The sequence below is a fragment of the Lupinus angustifolius genome, chromosome LG16 (genome assembly GCF_001865875.1).
Source record: "Lupinus angustifolius cultivar Tanjil chromosome LG16, LupAngTanjil_v1.0, whole genome shotgun sequence".
Taxonomy (NCBI): Eukaryota; Viridiplantae; Streptophyta; class Magnoliopsida; order Fabales; family Fabaceae; genus Lupinus; species Lupinus angustifolius.
The window spans coordinates 870,920-887,564 of record NC_032024.1 but is presented as its reverse complement, the minus strand read 5'-3'; the positions used below and the strand labels follow the sequence as shown (position 1 = coordinate 887,564).

General features: G+C 32.1%; 2 protein-coding genes across 2 annotated transcripts; both read left to right on the top strand.

The window, feature by feature from the left end:
* On the top strand, positions 6,046–13,095 carry LOC109329978 (calmodulin-binding protein 60 B-like). The gene is made up of 8 exons (XM_019563912.1): positions 6,046–6,323; positions 8,146–8,221; positions 8,778–8,836; positions 9,360–9,853; positions 9,932–10,092; positions 10,288–10,491; positions 11,047–11,290; positions 11,860–13,095. Exons 1-8 carry the CDS (start codon positions 6,229–6,231, stop codon positions 12,411–12,413), a joined length of 1,887 nt encoding a protein of 628 aa, XP_019419457.1. The 5' UTR covers positions 6,046–6,228; the 3' UTR covers positions 12,414–13,095.
* LOC109329182 (F-box protein At1g61340-like) lies at positions 14,819–15,532 on the top strand. The gene is made up of 3 exons (XM_019562855.1): positions 14,819–14,887; positions 14,978–15,052; positions 15,323–15,532. The coding sequence occupies exons 1-3, from the start codon at positions 14,819–14,821 to the stop codon at positions 15,530–15,532; spliced, it is 354 nt and encodes a 117-aa protein (XP_019418400.1).

Genomic DNA, 16,645 nt, shown 5'->3' with positions numbered 1-16,645 from the left:
GTCGGATAAATTAGGGCACGTAAAAGGAATTGAGAGGCAAGTGTGAAGACGCGCGCGACTGGTGATGGAGGCGAGGCACCTTCTAACAACACGCACTTTTTTAGTTTTCAGATGAGACAATTAATTCAATTATTACCAACTTAATTATTTTTTTTTCGGGCTATATAGCTAACTCTCTCACCTATGTCGTTCTAAAAAATTAAATATTAATTTTTTTGTTATCTTGAGAATCTAATAAGACCTTATATTATTATACTAATATCTTATTGATTAATGTATTCTCCACTGAAAACTATATATATATATATATTATATACTCTAATAATAACAAGGTTTGTGCATGGGGGAGGGTTTTTAGTGTTGAGAGTTCGATATAATCATTTTGTTAATATTATCCTCGTAACACATAAACACGTTTCACCCCATGCAATTATTTTTGTTTCTGTTTTTTTTATAAACGAAGTTTGTAACCTAAATAAACATAGTTTACAAAAATTTGTTTTTTACAAAAACATGTTTGAATTTGAACAATTATTTTATATTTTCGGTTTATAACTTCACAAATTAAAATATCCAATTGATAATCATTAATCTGTTACATTAAACAGATTGAAGTTAAATTTAAATGTTCTAATTAGTACTATTAATATGATACCTACCAGGAAAGTTGTATGGTGGTATAATGATTCAATAATTGATTTACTAATTAAACCGTGTACTAATACAATTAAATATACATAACATATTTTTACTAATATTAATTTGGAGATATTAATAAAGAAGACAATAATTAATTTTATTTATTCTAATTGTTAAGATAAAATAGGTTACTTAGACCGTGCTTTAAAAGTATAAATAATACAATAGTTCTTTGTGATCCTTAACACTAATTTTTTGGTAAAAATTAAGCAATTTTCATTAAAAATTAATTTCAAAGTTGCTAGAACTTGAGACATATAGAAGCCAATAGTTGGCTCACTGAAGTCTCGGTTGGTGAACTCTATTGGTGTGTTATCATGATAGGAGGCTCGCGGCCCCGACTACTCTTATATAGTATGTTACCATAATAGGCAGGACCGTAACATGGATCTGGAATAAGATGTTCCTTTCTTATGCACAAGATCCTCATAGAGGCAAGTGTAGATCATACTAACATCTCTGTAGAGGGTTATGGTATAAACATTATAGATGATACATTTCAATTGAAAATCAGATGATATAGCTTAGGGGTGAGCAGGACCCGACCCTACCCGCTCACTCGGCACAGTCCGATTATGATCAGGTCTGAATAAGATTGGGTCTAAGGTTGAGTTCAGGTTCAAAAAATAGACTCAGTCAATATTTAGAGTCGGGTAATGACCAAACATGACTCAGTCTGACTCGTCCTACTGTCACTCACTCATCATGTTTGTATGTGCTTCTACTCAAATATATGGATACTCCCACTCTAAAGTACTAAGAAAAGAAAGAGAGAGTAGAAGGTCGAAAATGTTTTGAAGAGAAAGAGAGATATATATAGAAGAAGTTGAGGAAATGTGTCTTAAGTGGTGCACTTTGCCAATAGCTCAAAGGCTCTATTTATAAGTTTGGGAACCCAAACGACTAAAAAAACAAGAATCCAAGTCACATTTGTTCTAAAAAACGAACAATGTGATGAAATGCAAGTGGAGTGGACGCTAGCGAGTACGGGACGTATGCTGGTGTGTGACCAATTTTCAAAATGTGTGTCTGATGTGTGCTTACATGTGAGGACTTGCTGGTGTGGATTGACATAATTTTTTAACTAAAAAATAGTGAGATTGGATAAAAAGATTTACAAGTTTGAACCCGGACATGAGATTAGTTGGCCATCAACAAGCGCGTGTGTGATCATGTGGTGTGTCCTACCCACCACAAAACCTTATTTTCCATGGGAACATATCCTAAATAGCCCATTTTTTACTTATAAATATTATTCTAGTATTTCCTCTACCCAAGATGAAAAAACCAACCAGTATAAATGATTTGAAATTAAAAATGTAAATTCAAACCTATAACATTATCCCCATATATGTTCCATATTAACAACAATTGTGTCATGTAATTTACTCTCAATTTTTATATTAAAAATATAATTTTAAAAAATGAGAAAATAGTTTATACAATATAATAATTTTTTACAATTTTGTACATTATTTATTATTTATATTTTAATTATTATTAAATCTTAAATAAAATTTATACACGTTAGTGATAAATGATTTATTGATTATATAAAAGAATTTAGACCAACAATTCATACACATTAAACTTGTAATTAAATCATAATATTTAACCACTTACTTCCAAAATTTTAAAACAAAAATTGTTATAAAATATTATTATATATTTTTATTGGAGTTTATTGCATATTTTACAATTTACCAATTTTTGTGTCATTATACAAATTATAATATTTGTATGAAATAGTATTATATGAAAATAAAATGAATGACTTTTGTGCTTTCTATTGTTAAATGAATAAATATAGTTATGAGTAAATCTTGCATAATTAGTATTAATAATTTAATTACATTCTAACTGCATAGGATAATTAAATCATATTTTTCTTGTTATTATTTAATAACATATTAAGTAAATGGTATTGATAATAACATTGTGAATTTATCAATACTATTAAAATTGATGTTACTCAAGTACCTAATTTTTTTATTTTTGTTCAAGTACATGGCAAACAGCAATAGTGACTAATTGGCCAACGTTTAAATGGGGAAGACGTCAATGCTATTAAGCCACATCATCGTACTACACAGATGCACGTGTTGATCACAGCCTGAGGTCCCGCCACATTATATCATCGTTGTCATCATGAAATAATAATAATCTCTCATAAGTTTTTGTTTCCATTTTTTCAATTCCATATTTTTTATGTTTTAATTTTTTAATGTTCTATAAGTTAAATATGTATATGTATATATTTATATTTTAATTTTTTAAAATACATTTATTAATTAATTTTTAGCTAATATTTCTCTCTTTTTTAATTTGATTTTCAATGTTGATTAACCTTGAAGTATGTTTTTGGAAAAGATTACTTTCACTCCTAAGATTTTGGATTTTTCTCAACTTTTCAAAAACTACCCAAGCCTTTTCTTCCCATTTTCAGTGCCCATTTATTCATGCTGAGGCAAACACATCAATATTGGGTCCGACCTATGAAATCATATAGCATTTGCTTTGGATACTAGACTAGATTGTGCAGAGAATTAGTGACCTTTTCTATTTCTAGTTTCATCTGCCCTTCATTTTAGCGAAAAAGATAAAAAGGTGGTGACAAAATGACATCCACATCACCCTCATCCAACATTAAACTTTCTCAAGTCACTGTTATTATTATTATTATTATTATTACTATTTATCATAATTTTGAAGGGCACTTTCAGTAGCTTGAAAATAATTCTTCAAACGAAAATTTCCTACTATTATCAATTTATCATAGCGTTTTATTGCGAAGAATGATTACTTCATTTGTTAAGATCTCACTTGATATATTATAAGCAGGTATTTGTAAATGTCACTGTCAATATTAAGATTTTGTACTTGGCTCAAGCAAATATTTTACTCATGCAAATAATTTGTATTTGACAGTTATTTTTCGTGTATTAGGCATGCACCTTTTACGCCTTTTTAATACATTTTTATTTATCAAAAATATATATTAAGATTTGGTTAATGAAGACAATCATAAAATTATGAGGTATATTTAATCCTAATGAATTTATAAGATTTAACTCATCTATATTTCAGTGTTTATTATATTAAATAAATAGTTATCGCATTTTATTACTCAATTTGGGAGTGTCATGTGCCACTTAATATATACAAGGGTATTCATATATAGTCCCCATATGGGATCAAATGTGGATATGATAGAACATTACGTAAAAATTGTCTATTAGCGTAGTCGGAATTAACTGTTGATCAGACTACCTTTAAATATGAATATGATCCTAAACCGAGACTAACCCTAGTGTGTAAATATTGATTAGGTTAATGTTTAAATCTAAATATGTCCCTAAACCTAATTAAATATAATATGTTTCTTTTTTAGGAAAAAAATTTTCATTATTATTTATTAGTATATAATTTGACATATAAAATGATATATGTTGATATGTTGTAAATCAATAATATATATATAAGATAAAAGTATTATTAGAGAAATAATGACATATGAAATGATTCCAAAATATAAACATATGTCATTTTATATGTCAACAAGTACCTTAAATAATTACCTAAAGCAATTAAATAAACATAATTGAAAATATGAAATTATATTTATAGATAGGTTATTGCAATCAGATGTACTGTACTTTAGGTCAAAGAGATATAATGACTTTATACACTTGAACAAATATGTATAAACATAAGTAATGGATGAACATGAGATATGTTAAATCCAACTATTTGTGGACCTAATTCTGAACAAGTCAAACTAGATAAGTAAGTAGGATCTTGCTTAACACGTGGATAGAATGATGCTATGAGATGTAAGGTGGATGAGGATAGTGAAACTTAATGAATACCATCTCAGGAAGCAGCAATGAGGGAGGAAAGTATGAAAAACATTTTTAAAATTACTAACTAATAAATTTTTATAAGACAAATAATTAATTCCCATTATTTTCAAATCTATATATTAATATTATTAATTGTAATGAGTATCTATAAGTAGGGGTGAGCAGGATCCAACTCTACCCACTCACCCAGCACGGCCCGATCATGATTGGGTCCGAATAGGGTCGGGTCTGATTGGGTCTAGGGTCGGGTTCAAAAATAGACTCAGTCAATATTTAGGGTCGGGTAGGGACCAAACATGACCCGACCCGTCCCGTCCTAGGGTTACTCACTCATCATGTTTGTATGTGTTTCTACTTAAATGTGTATATAGTAATGATACCCTTTTGGTCGAAAGTATTATTTATTCTTTAATTTTTTCATAATATATACATGATTAATAATATGTATATATATATACATATATCATTTTATATATCAAACTACATATTCATAATAATAAATAATATTGAGAAGTCTTTATCTAAAATGATTATGCATTATATTTAATCGGGTCTAGGGTCAGAGCGATTTTAAAGGCTAACCCGATCGCTATTTAGGGTCTGATTGACTTCAAGTCTAGGGCCGGGTCCGGGTTCAAATAAGTGACCCAACCAATATTTAGGGCCGGATAAGGACAAACCTTAACTCGTCACAACCCGGCCCATGCTCACCTCTAATATAACTAATATGATGACCGATCAGTATGACCATTGTTGTAATCCTTCATACTAAGATTTTAGTCAAACTTGATTAGATTAAATGTGTGGTTAATATAATTATTGTACCTATTAATGAAATTGATTCATCAAGTTTTTTAGTTGAAGGGGTTGATATGAAATAGTTTTTAGAGGAATGATTCTAATAACTTTTGTTCTTGTTGGGAAAAGATACATACCCAAAAAAATGTATTCTTAAAAAATAACATGATACAAATTTGTTAAAGGGGGAAAAAGGAAAATATTCCATCATAAAGGGAATAATTTTTTATAATGAGATATGACCATTCAGATGGTGAAAACATTACTTTATGTAGGAGTGTGACAAAATAAACCTAACTCATAACATAAATATTTATCCAAATAAAAAAAACTAACAAAAACAGAACATATATCATCGCAATGGAGACATCTCGTTCGAGTCGAGAACATTCAAAGATATACGAGACCAATTCTCCTAGCGGATATTTTTGACATCTATAAGATTCGATTCCGGGATCTGACTTAAGTGGAATCAAACATATACCACTTGAATAAACATCACCGACTAAAAACAGAAAACCTTTATATGTGATTAGTGAGGGTCACGTGGGAAAGTCCATTAAAAATTGACAAAGATTCTGAATCCAACGGACAATAACTAAAACCATTCATGAAGCGTAGGATGAAGGTACCTTCCAACAACTCCTAGATTCAGAAACCATTAAATCCGTGAGTCACAGAGTGAGAAAATTCGAAGACGCTTCTTCGAAATTTCTGAGATTCTCAGCATTTTCAACTTTCTTACCTTTTCTATCGTATTCGAATCTTCAGCTACTTTCGTTTTTCTCCTTTCTCTTTTTTAAAGAGATTTTAGTCGAAGCTCAAAGTGTTTCAGTTTGTTCTAGTGTTAGTGAAAATAAGTTGAATAATGCAGAAGAAGTTTTTGGAAAGGGAGAAGCGATGTTTGGATTCAAATTCCGCTGAAGAAGAACAACCTGAAAGGAAGAGACCTGCTTTGGCTAGGTAAATATAATTATTGTTTTTTTTATTTATATCATATTTATTGTGTTGATTTATTGATATTTATTGCGTTTTTATTCATAATATAACTTTATATCTATGTGTTATTAATTTGTTTTTTCATGAATTAGGTAAATATGACAATTAGTGCAATCTTAAGAACAAAAGAAATAGTTGAAAATGGACAGATAAATATGAACGAGTTTCCTTATTTGATTTGATGCTCGAATTTGAATCTGTTTAGGTGAAAAGATAGGGATACTAATGAATCGAATATTTATTTATTTATGTTTAATCTATTATCACGTTGTGTGATTCTAGCTGCTATTAAAAAAGAATTTTAGAAAGCTTTGGAATTCTATGAGTTTGAAATATGTGGAAGGAAAAAATTGAGTATCTATTCAAGTCATGGAATATCTAGAATTAGGAAGGAACTTTATTCTATGTACCTGGTCCAAATAAGAAAGCCTTGGACCCTTGGGAGGTTCATTCAAAGTAATTATAGTAAGTTTTGTTTAATATAAAAAAGGAGTACTTGAGTGATAATTTAGAATTAGACCATAAAACTAAGTGGAATAGATACATGCATTTTTATTTACCACTACTCCAGGGAACAAAAAACAATAAATTTAAAGTTAGGCTTTTTCCACAAAGAAAGTTTGTGACTGCATACAACGAATGAGATAATTGAGGAAAAATGGGGAAAATAGTTCTTAATGACAATTCAAGGAAAATGGAAGTTACTATCTAGATTTTGAGTCCAGGCAATAAGAACTAGGAATGGCAACGGGGCGGGTCGGGGTCGGGTTTGCACATACCCAAACCCGAACCCAAACTCAACGGGGTTGAAAATAAAAATATCATATCCGAACCCGAAAAAACCCCGAAAATGATAAAGTATTAAGAAAAATATGATATTATTTTCGTGTAATTTTTCTCTAACATTTCTATTTTCTCTTGTATTATTTCATTTATTTTATGTTTGAAGATCCAATAGCATGTAAAGTAAAATTAGAAATTAAAAACAATTGGCAAATGATAGAAATTTCAATTTTAAATTGAATTACCTTACTTCGGGGCGGGTTCGGGTTAGTGTCTTTGCTATACCAAACCCGAACCCGAAACTTAAACCCGGATAAAACCCGAACCGAACTCAATCACATCGGGTTTTCCCGTTAAATTTGGGTTCGGTTCGGGCAGGTACCCACGGGTTCGGTTTTTATTGCCATCCCTACTAAGAACAAAAAAATAAGATCTTTGCTTAGATGAGAAATAATGAGAGACATATAACCAACAAAAAAGGTTTATAAGATTAAGGAAATCAAATTTGTACTTCAAATGATTGTAGTTTCTTGGTTTATAAATAAAAAGAAGAAATGAAACAAAAAGTGTGATTGACCCCCTCTGTAGTGTAAAAAGATACGTAGACATCTGATGTGTATCTCAAATCTGCCTATTTAGCAAAATCAGAACAGAGGTGCACAGAAAATGAGCGAGGTAGGACCAATTGTAATTAGACAGTGAAAATTGTGCAGATGCGAGTGGACATGTGTGGTTAGAAATACAACTCCCAAGTATGGGTGATTTTAAACCTTTTACGGTTTTGAATGTAATATGTTGTGTTGGTCCAAGTGTACACAAGTCCAAGTATTTTTTTATAAGACATATCATGCATTATGTAAGTGTAGACGTAGGTGTTGGCATACTTGGCTATCATAATGAAAGCATTTATGTATTCACCATTTGTTAGAGCTTTATTTGATGTATAAAATTTGTCGATGAATGTATTTATTGTTTCTCTTCATTTATTAATATGAATTTGCAGTGTAATTGTTGAAGCCTTGAAGGTGGACAGCCTGCAGAAACTTTGCTCATCGCTGGAGCCTATTCTACGTAGAGTTGTAAGAGAACTAAATATATAGTGCTAATATTTATTAAATGGAAATCCGATAATTGTGATTCTCTGTTTGATTTGCTGGAATGAATTACCTGGTGTTATCACTTGCATCCATTACTCACTCAATCAGACCCTAAAACTGCATCTGTCATCTGTGGGCTGCAGTTTGTGCAGGCCATTAGAAAAAATCTTTTTACGTTTAGGCTTGTAGACCTTGGTTAGATGTCACTTTGTGAGGGTTAGGTAATCTTGGTAGAGAATTAAAGGTCTCGTATTCAAACCTCAACAAGCTGAAGAAGGTGAATTTATTTTTTATTTCCACCTGAGTGAGGCTTCCTGGAACATCATATTTAATTACTTCACCAGGGTGCTATATAGTAAAATTGGGATAAAAGTTCAACTTCTGTGCAAGTGTCTGTATTCCCCAGTGTTGTCAAATAGAAATTCAATGGAACAACTCTGTAATTGTAAATAAAGTGAATGTATATGCATGCCACTTGGCATGAATGATGTTTGATAATGATTTTTCTGTAATCTTATTCTGGCTTCTTGCTGAACAGGTTAGTGAAGAAGTGGAGCGTGCTTTAGCAAAACTAGGCCCAGCCAAGCCTGGTGGGAGGTATTTTTTTTCACCCAGCTTGTTAAAGCAGCTGTTTATATCAGGTGCAGAACACATGGTTTCATCATGTAAATTAAGCCTTGTGTTACCATACACAATTTAATACTTCAAAAGTTAAGGATTTAATAGTGTAAAAAATTACACTGTCATCCAGTTAAGTGTTAGCATGTCATTCAAGAGTTTGACTACAATACCAAGTATTTTAGAGATCAAACTCTTCTAATAATGTAGCAACACATGATTGGATAATAAATATAAGTGGCAGTAGATCAAAATTAAACTCATCATATCAATTTGTCATCTAAATCGTTCACTAATGTTTTCCTTTCTGGAATTTTTCTCTCCTGCCAACAACTTGTAAACCTAGAAGTCAGAGCAAGACACTTTATAATTGAGATCCTATTGCAGCTTAAAATTAAAATTTAATGACCCATATTTAATTTTTTTATTTGATTGTATATGTTTTCATCCTACGGTATTTGTATCTATACTTTGTTTTTCTAATAGTCAAAGTAAAATACAGGTCTTCTCCTAAGCGCATAGAAGGCTCTGATGACAGTAACTTACAACTACAATTCAAGTCCAGGTTATCCCTTCCTCTCTTTACTGGTGGGAAAGTCGAGGGGGAGCAAGGCACGGCCATACATATTGTTTTGGTTGATGCAAATACAGGCCATGTTGTCACATCTGGCCCAGAGTCATGTGTCAAACTAGATATTATTGTACTTGAAGGGGATTTCAATAATGAGGATGATGATAACTGGACTGAAGAAGAATTTGATAGTCATATTGTGAAAGAGAGAGATGGAAAAAGGCCTCTTCTGACCGGTGATCTGCAGGTGACACTAAAGGAGGGTGTTGGAACACTGGGTGAGCTTACTTTTACAGACAACTCTAGCTGGATAAGGAGTCGGAAGTTCAGGCTAGGACTCAAAGTTGCCTCTGGTTTTTGTGAGGGAATGCGTATTCGTGAAGCCAAAACAGAAGCTTTCACTGTTAAGGATCACCGTGGAGAATGTAAGTACATAACTTCGTTATTTTTTATTTATCATTCTTTCCAGATCTTATAGTGATATAACTTAAACATGATTGTAGTATACAAGAAACACTACCCACCTGCCTTGAATGATGAGGTTTGGAGACTGGAGAAGATTGGCAAGGATGGATCCTTTCACAAAAGGCTAAATAAAGCAGGAATACATACTGTTGAAGATGTCCTACGACTTGTTGTCAGAGATCCACAGAGACTGCGTAATGTAAGAATCTAGACACTTATGTCAAGGGGAGGGGTTTTAAAATTTGATCAAATGTTCAAATCCTCTTTCATTTGTGTTTGACTTTAGTATTTTTTTAATTTATCTAAGCTATTCATAAGCCGACTCCACTTAGTGGAACTAAGGCTTAGTTGTGGTTTTATCTAAGTATTTCATTGGTTAACTATCTTTTTGCAGATTCTTGGGAGTGGCATGTCAAATAAAATGTGGGATGTTCTTGTTGAGCATGCAAAGACTTGTGTTCTCGGTGGAAAACTTTATGTATACTATCCTGATGATGCAAGGAATGTTGGTGTTGTTTTCAATAATATTTATGAGTTGAGTGGCTTAATTGCCAATGACCAATATTACTCAGCTGATTCTCTTTCTGACAGTCAAAAGGTAAATAAATTTGCATGCTAAATATTGCATTTATGTTTGGAGTTGGACTATACTGTTGAATTTCTTCCATCATATGCTTAATCTGATTTCTCATTCTGTTTTTGGAGTATGTGGTTAGTGTTCCTTTGTTGTTGGTAGTACAAGCAATTCTTTGCCTTGAGGTGTCCAACTCTAAGAAGAATATACACTTAGTTTGCTTTGTAATATAAGCAACTTGCTGGCATGGCTGTGGTTTTTTTGCTTAGTTTTCTTATATTCCTGGACTTCATACGGGATGAAACATTTTGCTAGTTTAAACTCCTTGCTCAGACAGAGTATCTATAAAGTTGTTTCTTGGAACTTGTGTGAAATGTGAACAGATAAAGATCTGCTAGGCGGTTGGTTTAGTTTAATAAATATACCACTTATTTTTATAGCTGTTGTGAGTGACAAGGTGAGAAATTCTTCTCTTCTAGAAAAGGAAAATGTAAAAGGCTAAAAAATGTCATTGTTTAAAACTTGAAGGAAAGAAAAAAGTGAAATTTATGAAGCTGTGGATGGTCTCTGTTCTTGTAGGTTTATGTTGACACATTGGTGAAGAAGGCATATGACAACTGGATGCATGTTATTGAGTATGATGGTCAATCTCTCCTAAATTACAATCAGAATAAGACTCTGGAACCCTCTCATTCTCAGGCTGCAACAGGTTCCCATGATTATTCAATTTCACACTCACTTGATCAGCATATATCCATCCCAAGTTTGCCAGCTTCTGTACCTACTGGGCAGCCTTCAATTGATCCAGGAGTAACATCTGGAGGTATATAGTTCCAAGTAAAGCATTATTGTATTAGCAACAGAAGAAAAGGGTTTTTTTAGTTAACTTTTTTTTAAGTTCCCTCCTTTATGTTTTAATTCTCTCTGTACTTTTTACAATTTTTCAACGTCCCTCTTCTGAACATGACTAAATGGAGAGGTTAACCACCTCACCCCCAAAAAGTTTTCCAAGACTTTTGTTGTATTTAAACTCATTAAATTTGGAGTGCTTGACAATGTTCACACTATGGAAACATTATCCATTGTGGTTAAAGTCAGCAAAAGAAAGCTATAAGGTTCTATCTCCAATTTAGTGAGTTGATTTAATACCACATCAATGTGTGGAGTACTTCTTTTTGTATCACAATAGATGTCAATAGAAGGTGAGAATTGATGCAACAGTAAGGTTGTTAGTAAGGGTAAGGCAGCATTCGTCTACCCTCCCCTACACCCCACTAGATGGGAACCTCGTGCACTGAGCCACCTTTTGTTTTATAGATGTTTGTCCTTAAACAAATGGTTTCAAACAATGAGTGTGTATTGGTTGCTGACTCCATACGAATAATTCTGCAGGTTTCCATGATGGTATGGCTACCAGATTCTTGTTGCAACCACAGAATTCTACTCTTAATTCTTCTATTCAGTTTGATAATACTGCATTCCCGCTACAAAATCAGCTGATGACTGTTTCACACCATGCTCAACTTCCAACAAATGAAAATGGGCTGACTCTTGGTCTGCCACAATCATCCACACTTGGCTTCCAGACAGCCAGCCTTTCAGATCCTACTTATAGAGGATTTGATGACTTTTTTCCAGAGGAGGAGATTCGTGTTAGAAGTCACGAGATGCTAGAAAATGAAGATATGCAGAATCTGCTCCGTATTTTTAGTATGGGAGGCCAAGCTCATACTCCCTTTAACGCTCCTGAGGATGGGTATCCTTATTCATCTGCTTACATGCCTACGGCCACCATGAGCTACAACTTCGATGATGTGCGAAACCGTTCCTCAGGAAAGGCTGTTGTGGGCTGGCTCAAGCTTAAGGCAGCTTTGAGATGGGGCATTTTTATTCGGAAGAAGGCTGCTGAGAGACGGGCACAACTTGTTGAGTTGGATGATTCATAGAATATGGGATTGGAGCCATGACTCATCTCTTATGATCTGAAGATTTTGAACAATAACTTTACTGGTTACAAGACCATAGGATCCTTTGTTGACATATAGAAATGGTACCAAGCTGGTTTCTTATAGCAAGAGCAAGAACATGAAATATGGATTGAATTATTTGGTCCATTTTTACGTAAATCTCCCACGGTAGCCGTATATACAGTTGTTCAGGACATCTGCCTGGAATATTACTCTGCAACAACTCTTACATCTGTATCACTTGTGATGTTTTCCCACTCCACCTTCACATTCATGTTTGCACGTTGTTAACACTTGACGGTTTACGTGGTTTAAAGAGAATTTTGCAGTGGCATGGCACTGCTAGTGCCATTTTGTCAAATCTAAGAAAACTTGGGTTGTTTTTTTACATATAGCAGGATGTTTTGATTTTTGTGATAGGCTAGATGAGTCTCAACTTAACTGGTGTGTTGTGTAGTTGCCTAGTGCCGCAATAGTTATAGTGAATAGTTGTAACTGGTGTGTTTTGAACTTCCATTTGATTTGCTTGTTTATTTTGAGTGTTTGCCTTGTCAGGGGCTAGTCTTGTGATACTCATTTGGAAAGTGAGAAAGATTAGATGTTAGACCTGACATATATTATATGTACTAATAAACAAATGAACTTATTTGTGATTGAAAATGACACATTTACAGCTCATACTTGACTTGGCTAATTTGCTCTTAGAATGTCATTTTGCTGATTCTTTCCCTCCATTGGAAGAGATTGATCTTGGATAATTCTATGAAAACACCAAAGCTATGCCTACATTAGATCTCTCATGGGATTTACTGAGGATGAAGACTGTTCCATGCTTCCTTCAGCAGCAGTATCTGAGGCTAAAAACTTTAGATCTTTAAAGGTTCGATTCATATATGACACATGATTCATCCAAGTCTTTGATTTAAGATATGGTTATATGATAAACTTACTACCATCATAGGCAAATTGAATGGATTGCTGACCCTAAAGTTCATATAGAATACATGTTTTATGTAAGAAGAATAAGTCTCTGATTACTTGTTTTATGTAGCTGTTTTGTGTTTCAATGTCACTGCTCTACTTGACATAAGTCTCTGATTACATCTTTTGGTTTAAATTGACACCTTCTAAATGGAGAGTGACACTTTTTTTCCTTCTTTTCAATGTTCTATTTAGTTTTATCTTGCAAAATACTTTTTTTTTACCTCTTGACCTTATAAGATTCAATAGAATATAGGTTATAACAGTATATATTTTTTCCAAAATAAAATTTCTAACACTTTTACTTTGATCAGTTTTGGTCAACATGTACATAGTGCTGTCCATTTCATAGTAATGGTTTTGACCCGTGAGAACCAGACTGGGCCAAATGGTTCGACCGATCTGATTGCTGACCAGACTTAAAAATAGTTTTGATTTATAATCTTAATCGAATAAGGGTTGAACCGCTTTGAATCGAGAAAATTTCGGTCCGACCGTGTTAAACCTGATTCAACTGTATTAACTCAGGAAGTAAACCGAACGGTTCAATTAAAAAATTAAAAAAATGGAACATCAATCAAATATTTTGTTTTAATCTGGTCCAGAAAGGTGGATAGATGTTATTTTAATATAATTATACATAATTATTAATTATAAAAAACTTTACATTTATACACAATTATATACTTCTAGATAAAAATTATTAATTATGTATAAATTATGTATAAAATCATCTGATTGGACAGTTTAAATGTTTAAATTGATTAAACCTAATATATAAATTCTTCCAATTTGACTTTTGCTCGGTATCTCAACATTTTAAAAAACAGAGAGAATGACCAAAGTCCCTAAAGGTTGAATTTTTGGATCATACCAAGCCACCTATTTATAGAATTAAACTCAAACAAACTCCATCTTATCCTTACATGAAGAGTTTCACTTATTTTTTAATAAAAAATGGTGACTTTCCTAAATTTACTCTTAATCAAACAACATTTTATGAATTTGGTTTTAATTTTAGAATAAAAAGATTCCAATTTTCAATTGAATATTCTTTTCCCTCTCTAGAAGCAGAGTAATTATCCATCTATAAGTATAATTAGCAGACTCTAGTTGTCCTCCTAAACAGTTGGATAAAAATTCAAACTTGTCCTTAAACATTTGAATGTGGGTTATAATACTATTTGATGAGGTATTTCCACTTTTATTGATTTCTACTAAGACCCTTTGAAGGAAAGTATCCATTAATTGTATTCTTAGTAGTAACCTTGTTGTTGTACTTGCTTTTCATGGACCCAAAAAGTATACACTTTCCTCTTGAATTTTTTGAGCTAAGTGAGGTTATTTTGCACTTGGGAATATGGCTATAGAGTTTGTGGATTATAGTTTTCATTATTAGAACAATGGAAAGGAAAAGGGTAGAAGCTTCTCCTATGAAGTCTCCACTTGAAGCTCTTCCTCTAGATATTTTGGTAAATGTGTAAATTCTAAACTTGGTTTTTGCTTTAGGGTGAATTTCAAAACATGTTTTTTTATTGTCAAATGTGTGTTTTCAATGGCAGGTAAAAGTGTTGTGTGGTGTGGAACATGAAGATTTGAATCAACTTTTTTTTGTGTCCAAAACTATTCGAGAAGGGGTAAGTATCAATAGTTGTTGTTTGTTGCAACATTGTTTAGTTTGCATCACTTCTATTCTGATATCTTCTGTCTCATAATCTGTCTAAGTTATGATTGATTAAAAAAAAAAATTTAATTTAAAACTTGTAAGTTTTGATCAATTATAACTTATATTACAACTGTGAAATAGAAGATGTGCTCTTGAATTATAGTATCTATGTGGCATTGTTGGTTAAGGTTGCATTTTTTTGTTTGTTCTAATGGGTAATTATTTTCTTTGCTTATTGCAGACTCTGATTGCTAAAAAAACTCATTTTGAGTATAGTACTCCAAAAAAGAATACATTTGCATTTCATGATCCTATTGTTATAGAGAATGCTGAAGTTCATGAGATTGAAGCTCCAAATGCACCATTGAGGAAATCTAATTTAAGGTTAAATGGAAAGAAATTTGATGATATCTCAGTGAACTTATTTGATATTATGGAAGAAGAAATGTGAACTTATTTGCTTTTAAATCATTATTATATACACTTATGGATAAACAAGCAAATATAGAAGAGATTTTGAGAAACTTTGTTTGGATATGAATTTTAGTCTATACATGCATTTTATATTATTAATAAAATGAGAAAGTTTGGTTCAAAAAGTTTCCTTAATATTCTGTTACTCTTACTCATTTGTGTCTTTAATTAATTGAATTTGTTGTGTTTAAGGGTCCTCTCAAACAAGATGTATATATTTCTGGCTAATTTCCTCTAATATTAAGATTGGTGTTTATAACAATGTGTGATAGCTACCATTACCAAGGTGGAAAACATGGCAAGTACAATATGCCTTTACTGGGAGAAAAAAATCATCTTGAATAATGGATAGACGAGTTCTTAATTTTCCATCTATATTTAAGGATAAAAGTATAATATTGTTATATTTAAAAGATAAAAATATCTTATCATTTTGTTTTTTCATGTTGCTTTTTAGATTCTTGATTATCATTTGCCGATTATTTATTTAGGAAGTTTCCAAATATACTCCTAAATCATGGGATTCAAGATGACTCTAGTTATATTTTATTTTGTGATTGCTAGTCTTTTGCATTTTAGTTTTTTTTTCCACTTTTGGTATGAAAATCATTCCTTAAACCATGCTTATTGTCAAGAAACATATCATCTTCAACAAATAGCTCTAAAATCATGAATAATAAAAAGATAAAATACATTATGGATGGACACACTAAGAGTAATTCATATAAATAGATTATACGCAAAAATTTACAGTAATAATGTGTAGATATTAAACTCTAATACAAGTATTTCATGTTTGTGGATAGTTCACAAGTTCACAAAGACTTAAAATATGGACAAGGGTTGATGATAATAAGTTATGGTAGATCCATTGTCCTAGGTTAGCAATTTCCTCATCTTAAGGTTTTGTAAAATGGATTATTCGATAATTTTTTTGGTACTAGCAAGGGTATACTTTGATTCTTTGGGTAAAGAACTACCTTTAGTATGTGTGACTGCCCCTCCCAATAAGTGTCGCCTCCAGAAATCGAATCCTTCACCTTTTGGTTATCCTAGATATCTAACGAATCCTTACTCAAACTACAACTTT